Source organism: Solanum tuberosum, unplaced genomic scaffold (assembly GCF_000226075.1).
Source record: "Solanum tuberosum cultivar DM 1-3 516 R44 unplaced genomic scaffold, SolTub_3.0 scf00105, whole genome shotgun sequence".
Lineage (NCBI taxonomy): Eukaryota > Viridiplantae > Streptophyta > Magnoliopsida > Solanales > Solanaceae > Solanum > Solanum tuberosum.
Genome location: NW_006239031.1, coordinates 636057 through 646419, shown reverse-complemented (window position 1 = coordinate 646419; position 10363 = coordinate 636057). Strand labels below are relative to the sequence as shown.

The 10363-nt window shown below is 33.9% G+C and overlaps 2 protein-coding genes across 2 annotated transcripts in view; both read right to left on the bottom strand.

Annotated features, from left to right (window-relative positions):
* LOC102591006 (YTH domain-containing family protein 1) overlaps positions 1 to 1725 on the bottom strand; it is a 7566-nt gene extending 5841 nt beyond the window's left edge. Inside the window, exons 1-2 of the mRNA XM_006349266.1 lie at positions 1603 to 1725; positions 404 to 459 (exon numbers count right to left, since the gene is read on the bottom strand). Coding sequence (XP_006349328.1) covers positions 404 to 431 — 28 coding nt within the window. The 5' untranslated portion in view covers positions 432 to 459; positions 1603 to 1725. The remainder of the gene's footprint in view (positions 1 to 403; positions 460 to 1602) is intronic.
* Positions 1726 to 3129: 1404 nt separating this feature from the next.
* On the bottom strand, positions 3130 to 7648 carry LOC102590655 (leucine-rich repeat receptor-like serine/threonine-protein kinase BAM3). The gene is made up of 2 exons (XM_006349265.2): positions 4755 to 7648; positions 3130 to 3878 (listed from the first exon to the last, which is right to left on the bottom strand). Exons 1-2 carry the CDS (start codon positions 7327 to 7329, stop codon positions 3454 to 3456), a joined length of 3000 nt encoding a protein of 999 aa, XP_006349327.1. The 5' UTR covers positions 7330 to 7648; the 3' UTR covers positions 3130 to 3453.
* Positions 7649 to 10363: the final 2715 nt, after the last annotated feature.

Here is a 10363-nt window from a genome sequence, read left to right as displayed (position 1 = left end):
GGGGGGGGGGGGGGGGGGGGGGGGGGGGGGGGGATAAGATATCAAAGCTGTTTACCGAAACATCCGTTTTTTTTAATCAGGGATCAAAGCTGTTTCCTGAAAAGACATTTGGTAGAGTTTGGAATTCATAGATTCATGTATGGAAACTGCTGTTGGACACTTCTAGTTCTTTGAGAATAAAATTCATATATAATTCCCAGTCACCTCCTAACATTCAGAAATGTGCTCATCAGCAAAAAAATCATACTGTGGAGTAATCCAGTCCTCAATGTCAAATAAGAGATTGAGACATCATATGCATTTTAAAAACCATGTCTCCAAAAATTTCAAACATGTAGTAAAACATCTAGAGAATGTATCAAAAGACCCACGAAAACTGCAGACTCAAATATTAACAGGATACGTTTTTCTATAATCTTCTCACCAGCCATTGTCAAGCTTCAAAAGCCAATTCCTGACCTGCGACCAGTTGATGAAATGCATAAGGTAAAAAGGAAACAGAAACTTATGAGAACAAATAATCATAAACAAATTCTTAATGATTAAAACATAATTGAGAGCTTCAAAATCATGATATTAAGGGAAAAAATCTACTAGAAAAGAAGAAAACAACCCGAACAACCACACAGACACGAATACCCTCCCAAGAGCTTTGAATTAAGCACATGCCTTACAATCATATGTAGACAAAGAAAGACAAGAAAATCATTCCAAGCCATTGACTTGTAGATAACAGAACATACCAAAAAAAAAAATCAAAAACAAGAATTCATGCCTAGATATAAGGAAGTAAAAGATAGCCTATCAAATGTAATGTAGAGAGAAAAAAATGGTTTCCCTCACTTTATTATCCTAATAATTGACCAACAAAAAAAAGGTGGACCTTATCTAGTTTCAAATGATTACCCCATAAAACAAGGGAAAAGAGAATATAGCCCCTCAATCTATACTAGTGTTTCTGCTTCACAATAACGCAGAATAGCAGCAAACAAATAAGGGACAACAGATTCCCAATAAAATCACACCATAAATATTGGGAAATTTCCTGGAAAAAATATCAAAGCAATAAAATAGACTAAAACTAGGGTTGAAAATTAATCACCTAGAAAAATAAACTGAAAACAACCTCTCCTGGGGTGTTTTACCCTGTGCGCACCCAAGGGAGGGTAGGAGTTGTGGGTTTCCTTTGTCCTCAAAAAAAATAAAATTAAACACAACCCTAAAGCTTCATCATGCGTGCACATAGGAAAAGCAACCACAAACTTTTTCAGAGAAATAAATTAACTAAAATCTCAATAAAAATGGAAACCCATTTCAAATTTCACCAAAAAAAGTACAACTGACAAAACCCCAAGAAAGAAAAAAACCCTTTTTGCAGAAATTCATGTGAAACCCAGAAAAATCTCTCCAAGAAAAAAGGTTCAGATCTTTCTTTCTCATGTGTTCATGTATGTCGCGTAAAAAAACCATCCAAAAACACCCTTTTCCCCTTAAAATCATATGAAACTGAACAACCCCAGATAAAATCTTTGAACAAATAAACAAACGTTATAGATCTTTATATCAAACAAAAAAAAATCAAGAAAACAAAGAAAAACTCACCTTATATAAGTAAATAAGCAAAACCACCGATCCAGATAACCGGAAAACCGCTATGATACAGAGAAGCGGTTTCCCTGTGGCGAAGGCTTTTGAAGGAAACGAAAGAGGAAGAATGTAAAGAGGACTGCGTGAGTGTATAATAGGAGGCGTGGAGTGGAAAGGAACTGTGACTAAACCCTTAATTTTAATCTAACGGTTCATATTCGTTTCTTGATTTGGTGTCAAGTGATCTGGACCGTTCATTTTATAGTCAATGACTGGTACTCAAGATTCTTTTGTGTGTTTTTTTTTCATTTGAATTGTGGACGAGCACTATTTAGAAGATTCCAGTTGTTTACTTATTTTTTATTATAAAATAAAAAATATCTATTGATTTTTTTTGTATTATTGAAGGAGATATTTTAGAAAATTAAATTGGATTTTGGGATAATTTAAAATTGTTTGAATTGAAGAATTAGATAGAAAAAATATTGAAGTTGTTGCAAATATTAGGTTTGACTGTTAGTGGTATATTGACATCTTTGTTTTTTCCCCTAAAATAAAATTTTGGTTTTAATAAGAAACGGAAAGTCTGTGCATTAGAATGAAAACATGGCATCTAATTTAAAACATTCTTCATTATACAATGCCATTTTTTGATAGATATCTACATATAGAACGGAATGTTTATATAATATAAATTATCAAGTTTATTAAATTACACAATCAAAATATGTGGTGTAGTAGATGTAGTTGTTTTTTATTTAACCAGGGATCTTGATTTTGAGTCCCAATAAGGAGTGTTTCTCTCAGAGAGCCCTACTTGGTGTGAATTCGAATTAGTCAGACACCAATGACAGAGAAAGATATTCAAAAAAAAAAATCTTATTTATATTCTGACAAGTTGAAAAAATTATTATAAATAAGAATATAATAAAAAAAAGTGACAATATGAATAAAAAGACCTCAAATATTCCAAGGAATACATACTTATGAACAATCAATCATATTTAAAATTCATATATGTGGAATCATCTATAATTATGGGATTAAAAGAATATAATGATACTCATATATATAATTAAGCAAACTCCAGGATAGTTGGATAGAGGTAACATTGCATGAAAACTCATTCACTTTAAGCATATTGTATAGGAGTATAATATAAATAATATTTTTAAATGTTTCAATTATTATTTGTTATCTTCGTTTTATAATGAATAATTTATGATTTGGGCCTCGTTGAAGCGTTCAAGCGTTGAAGACTGGGCCTCAATATTGGGCTACTCTGTATTGGTGTGCGAGGCCCAATATCCGTATGCCCAATTCAGTTATGTTATTCAGAATCTTTTATTTTTTTTATAAAAAAACCGGAATCAATTTCAAACTTTAAAAATTGAAGTTGAAAAAAATCGCATCTAGAGTTAAAATGTCCAAAATTTCAGAAATTTATCTGAACTTTGATAATTTATTCATTTCATTTCACTTCACTTATAATATCATATTGGATCGAGAACCAATTCATCCATAACAACATGACCAACAATAAACAATTAAACATTATTGGATCGAGAATCAATTCACCCGTTAAAGGAAGAATATATACCTGTATATAACCATATGATACAAAAAGCATTCAGAACCAACTTAATTGGGCCTGGTCTGCCTTTGCCAAGAACTTAAAACACCCCCAAGTACCCTAACAACTAATCAAAAGCAACTAATTAACTACTTAGTAATACATAGTACTAATTATATTCCTACTTCTCTTTGTCACAAAACCCCTAACCTTAAATAAGCATAAAGAATAATACAAAGTTAAAATTAAAACAACTTGCCAAGAGGACCATATTATATAAAAATGAAAATTGGTTAGACCAAAAGTTCTTTCCGAATCTTCGGACAAGTAGTTTGGTCATTCTCAAGGCTTTTTAGCTTCTGTAAAACAACTTTTGAAGACGAAGGTTGATTATATTCTGATGATTGTCGTGGAAATTCGGACAACATTTGAATGACTTCCCTCATTGTTGGACGTTCTACGCTATTTTCTTGAATACATAGCATAGAAATAAAGAACAAATGCATGGCTTCATCTTCAGGCACAGTGGTTAACCTTGGATCAACAATGTGTGTTACTTGTTCCCTTTTACAATTTGTCACTTTCTTGCTCCATTGTACTATGTCCACTCCGTCTCCGAATTCACCCACCGGACGACGCCCGGTGATCAGCTCCAATAGAACCACACCAAAACTATATACATCGCTCTTTTCATCTACTCTCAAAGTATATGCATATTCTGCAACAATTTTTTTAAAAAAATAGGTTAACATTTATGACAATGTATATACAAATTTAATATAAATGCATTAAACAATATTTGAGATCAGTTAACACCCCTCAAATATATGTGACAAATAGAATATCTTGACTTCATCGCTATTCACACTATTGCTTTCTCTCCCTCCTTTAATTTTAAAAAAGTTGACTACTTTAAAGAGTTATACAGTAAAATATGTAATATTGTGACTATATATTATATACTCTATTCCATTTAGTTGAATTCCTTTTGAACAAGTGCATGTTGAGTTGGCAAGCACGACAATCGAGGGGGCCCAATTATCTTTGTGTGTCAGTCAAGTCAGTTTTTTGACCTACTTTAGCAGAGTGATCTTCTATTGGGCCCCCACTAAGAACTCTCTCTATGGCACAGAAATTAAGTGCTCTCTCGAAAAACGGGCCCATGATACGATTTACGATTACCCAGAAAATTCCAACAAAGCCCTAAACTCTATGCCTTCAATCACGGGTGATCTTGGGCCTCTTCACTTTAGCCCAAAATTTCTATCGAATTCAACAAACTCCAAACTAAAAGAAACAAAATGCAATATAATATTTTATCTTAAAAGTTTGATTTTATGACCAATTGATAAGACTAATTGTTGTTGTATGTACGACCAGGCAAAAATCACTTTGTCAGGTAATGTCTACATACCTAACTAAATTAACTAACCAACGTACATATATGATTTTTACACAATAATTGTCCCCTCTATACAATGTGTATTTTGACATGTTGTACCAAGTTGTATTTTATCTTTCGAGGTTATTAATTTCACTTAATATGAACGATTGATTATTGAGAATGTGTGAGTAAAAGTTAAAAGTAATGTACCAGGGGCAATGTAACCATAGGAGCCAGCAACAGCAGACATGCATTCTGAGGCACCACCATCTACCAAGAATTTTGCTAGTCCAAAATCAGCAACATGAGCTTCAAAGTTTGAATTCAGCAAAATGTTGTTGGATTTGACGTCTCTGTGAACGATCAATGGCGAGCAGTCGTGGTGAAGATAGCACAATCCTTTAGCAGCTTCTATAGCAATTTTATACCTCAAATTCCAGCTAAGGAATCCGCCTTTTTTCCCGTGTAACGCCTCTCCTAAACTACCATTCCTCATGTACTCATACACAAGGAGATTCGTTTCCTTGTTGGAACAAAAAGCAACTAGTCTTACAATGTTTCTATGTCGAATGTTGCCTAGTGTCCGAATCTCCGCCTTGAAACCATGATCATGACTATTGTTCCCAAAGCCAAGCAGTTTTTTCACTGCAATTTCAACTCCATTTGGCATTTTCCCATGGTACACAATCCCGGCTCCTCCTCTGCCTATCACATTGCCATCTTTTACACATTCAAGAACATTAACAACACTGAATTCAACCTTCTGAAATGCTGTCATTTTCCAAGAGTCCGCGCCTGTTTTCTTGAAAGACTTGGCCTTTATGATAGCTGCAGCTGCAAAGACTAGTGAACAGATTAACAATCCGAGGGCGAAGATCAGCTTGAAATCTCCATGAGACTTTCCTGGTGGATCAGTGATTAGTGTGAAATTGCAAGGGTTGTTCAATAAAGAACCACAGAGTTGAGGATTGCCCGCGAAAGAAGTAGCATTGAAGTAAGCAAATTGGCCTGATTCTGGCAGCTTGCCTGATAGATCATTGAATGAGAAATCAGCAGTAGTGAGACTCCTCATGGTACCAATTGACTTTGGTATGGTCTCATTCAAGTGGTTTCTTGACAAGTTCAAGTAGTTCAAGATTCGAATTTCGGATACTCGAGGTGGAATTGAGCCAGAGAAGTTGTTCTGGCTCAAGTCTAGATAAGTCAAGTGGACACAATTGCCTATTTCAGGGGGGATTTCACCAGAAAGAAAATTTTGACTGAGGTCAATTTTTAAAGCTTGTGAGAGTTGACCTATAGAAGTAGGAATAGGACCAGAGAATTGGTTCCCTCCAAGTGAAAGGATTTGAAGGGAAGAGAAATTAGAAAGTGAAAATGGCAAAGAACCTGAAAGTTGATTGTTTGATAAATTCAATTGACCTAACTTGGCTGGCTTTGAAGAAGTGTCACCATTTTCTGATAAGGTACCAGACAGGTAGTTATTCTGAAGCTCAACTAAGTTTAGGTCAGGCATGTAAATGAATCCATTTGGAATACTGCCATTCAAGTAGTTCTGTCCCAATCTCACCCTAACAAGACTTAAACATGTGCCTAAATCCTCTGGGATTGAACCAAAGAGGAAATTCTTCAGTAAAATCAAGATTATGAGTTGCTTAGAAGCACACAAGTGTTTAGGAATTGTACCAGTGAGCTTATTTGAAGACAAATCCAGCTCTTGTAGCTTCTCATTTTGGCCTAACTTCTCCGGGATTATACCGGTGAAGTTGTTCATCCAGAGACCAAGAATCTTCAGGTCAGGATAATCAGCGATGAAATCCGGTATAGAACCATGTAATTTGTTCATGAACAAGTTGAAAAGGCGTAGCTGCTGAAGGTTAATGAGCTCAAATGGGATTTCACCAGTAAGTGCATTGGCTGAAAGATCAAGATTGACTAAGCCAGTAAGGTTGCCTAGTTCCTTTGGAATTGGACCTGAAAGAAGATTTATATGTAGAAAAAGTGTGTTTAACAATTTCAAATTCCCTAATTCAGGAGGAATTGGACCATCTAATTCACAGTTAGAAATATCCATGTGAACAAGATTCTCCAACTTTCCAAATTCCTTAGGAATCCCACCTACAAAAACATTGAAATATCCCAAATAAATCTCTTTCAAGTTGGTAAGATTCCCCAAAGCTCTAGGGATTCTTCCATGCAGGTCATTTCCAGCAAGTTGTAAGTATTCCAACCCAATCAAATCCCCATAACTCTCCGGTATTCGTCCATAGAAATAATTGCCACCTAAGTCCAAGTACTTGAGTTTCTCCAAGCTAACAACTCCAACAGGAAGAAAAGATGAGAAGTTATTGTTGTAAGCATCAAGAACCTCCAAATTAGCCAAACTTGTGTAGTTCCAATCAAGACTCCCACTAAACATGTTGTTTGAAATGTTGAGTGACTCAAGACTCCTCATGTTCTCAATCTTGATTTCACCAGTGAAGTTGTTTCCATCAATTGAAAGCTCAACAAGCTTATCTAACCTTGAAATAGCAGGGGAAACAGAACCATAAAGCTCCATATTGGATAAGTTTATCGATACAACTCGGTCTTGTAAGCATTTGATTCCCATCCAAGAACAAACTGAGCTAGGATTTGAACTATCCCATGAACTCAAAACAGAATTTGAGAAGTCAAATCCTTTTTTTAGACTCAACAAAGCATGAAAATCAGTACTAATAGAAGAGGAAGAGGAGGAAATGGAAGTGCATACAAGAGTAAAGAGTGTGACAAGAATAAGTGGCAACATATTTTCTTGGAAGTTTTTTCAAGGAAAGTGAATTTGTTTGGACTTGAAGAAGAAACAAAGTGAGTTATTATGAGACTTTGAGGCAATGTAAAAGGAGAAAAAAGTTAAGGGAATCTGAGAAACTTCAGGTATAGATAGATTTAAAGAATCAAACATCTTCAAAAGAAAGAAAGTGAGTCTTCAAGATCAAGGAAGAAGCTAAGCCTCCCCTTTTCCTCTCTTTGCTTTTTTTCCTTTTATCTCTCACTGAAGAACAACACATTACATAGAAGATCAAAGTTAGTTTTTAGCCTAAATTAAATGGTATTTTCTTTAACTATTAAGTGTATATATACAGTAATGAATTACTTATTTGAGCAAAGTAACAAAGAAAGGAAGAAAAAAAAAAAGCAGGTCCCTACTGACTTTAAAAAACAGCCGTTGGATGAAAAAACAGAAATTTAAAGTTGAGATTATAATGAGAAAAAAGTAAAGTTGATATACTATTATCTTTCTCACACTCTACATTATTATTCAATATGACAAGAATACCCTTTAACTTTAAGTGGAAAAGACACTTTAATTTAAGTGAGAGATGATGAAATTGCACTTTCAAATCATTCATGAAGGAATGGCTGAGTTGGTCTCAATTTTCTGATATGAGAGCATTGAGACCAACGAAGTTTGTGGTGCAGTGATAAGTACCTCAATCAAAAGTCTCAGGTTTGAGTCCAAGGAATATAGAGTTGTCTTTGTTAGAGAGCATTTTATCCATAATGTGGAAATTTTAAGCGTAAATCTAAATTTAATCAGACTCTAATATAGATACGAAACATCGGAAAAAAAATAACCATGGCAATAAAATAACTCAAAGTAAGAGGGAAAAGGTGTGTATATCTAATCAATGCATGCCACTATTACATAGCAAATGTTGACTCAAAATTGCTAATGATTAATGACACGTAATGGAGAATTATAGATTTAGTATGTGCTAGCTAACTAGGCCAGCTACTGATCTGATCATATTATGGAGAATATAATTTAGGCTGCACAGAAGAATTCTCATCTAAGTATTTTTTATTACATATATTATGAATGTATATAACTTGTTATAACATTATGACTTATTTTTTTTTTTTTTGAGTTACTAGTCCATCTTATTATTAGCAGTTGTTTATAGGAGATGTTTTACTCTGTCTGTGTATAAAAAGAACTTTTTTCTATATTATAGACACTCATATATATGGATATACATGTTTGAAATTCTGTTACTTCAATTTCCTTTATGTCATAATTGAGCATTAACAAAAATATCTACATCTAGGATCATAATGACATCTGTTTTTGCTTTATAATCCTGATGAGCCAGTTTACGTACATCTCAGTTAATTTCAATATATATTTACTATCTTTCACTAGCCCAAAACCTACAATGACATCACAAACCAAATGGAGTTAGAATGCCGATTATCGATTCGACAAAACTCATTAGCTATTTGTGTTAAATTTTTTATCAAAAACCTAATAACTTTTTATAAAAATCTAGAATACATAAACTCAAATTTCTAATTTCGCCTACGTGACACAAGCCTTATTTGCTTGCATAATATTTATGATGTAAAGGGTGAACAAGTAAATAAGTAGTGATGATCCTCTTTTCTTATCTTGGGGACAAGAACTTTTTCTGCATGGGTTATTGTTCTGGCAATAGATGAAATAATCAACCTAAAAACTATGCTAGAAAAGCACAATTTATGTACTTGGTATAGAGTATCTTAAGCATAATTAAAAAAAGGGGTTAATTAATTTTCTAAGTCCTAAAACTGTGATTCTTTTCTTACAGTACAGTTTCTTGAAGTTGGAGACATGTGCCTGCAACAAACACAGTAGTAAAAAGATGATGATTATTAATATATCATTACTATGTTTTGTTAGGAATGATCATTATATAATTGTGTTGTATAGATAGGTTGCATGGAAGAAACAACCAGAGAAGCTTTTTTTATCTTTAATTGTATGGCCGGTAAACTTGCTTTTTTTGTTCTCCCACGCAGTGTTCGATATCCATATTAAGCTTAACTAAATTCAAATTCATATGGGAAGTCCCATGTTCGAACTGTCCAAGACCTCTTAATTAAGGATGAATGAGTACTTAACACTACACCACAACCCTGGTTGGTGTATGGTAAACTTGCTTTATTCTTGATTGCCCTACTAGATATAGATAAAAGAAAATTTGGACCAATTTTCTATGTAAATGTGTGTATTATTTGAGCTTTTTTAGAAGATGGAATAGTCCTAAAGAGAGGGCTGCAAAAGTTAAAGCAAGAGAGAGATCATATAAACATTTGCTTTTGATCTTCCACGTCAAAAGAAAAGTATAGTAACAAGAGAAAAGTAAAAGAGGGGAAATAAAAACAACTTGTTGATTTCCCTTGTAGCTCTTCACATGGAAAAGTGTGCTATTGTATTGTGTTTTACTTGTAACACATTCAAAGAAAAATCTTTGGACCCAAATATGTATGGGAAACTGTGCTGTGGGCGCGGCAATATCTGTGTATATATGCAGTTCTAGTATTGTCCCTTGTATTTTTTCTATCGTCTGGTATCCACACTGGAGTCTGATTGACATGAATTCGCATTGAATGTTCCTCCATAGAGGATAAAACAGTTCATACCTTATGTGATTCATTGATAGGATTGGTACTTAATGTTCTACTTCAACCTTTAATGGTAGTTTCAATGGTATGAAATGAAAATTACAAAAGATTCAAAACTCAAATTGAAATACAGGTGAAAAAAGATGATCAATAATTCTTTCTATCTACCTAACTCTAAGGTCTCGCTTGGTAGAAAGGATAAAGAGTTAGGGCCTGTTTGGATTGGCTTTTGGCTTATGACTTATAAGCCAAAAGCCATAAGTTAGGATTTCTAACTTATGGCTTTTGGCTTATTTTTGTTATTTTAGCTTTAAAATAAGTGCTTATAAGCACTTTTTAACTTTATTCAAACACTTCAAAACTGCTTAAAAGTTATTTTGGCTTAAAAGCACCTA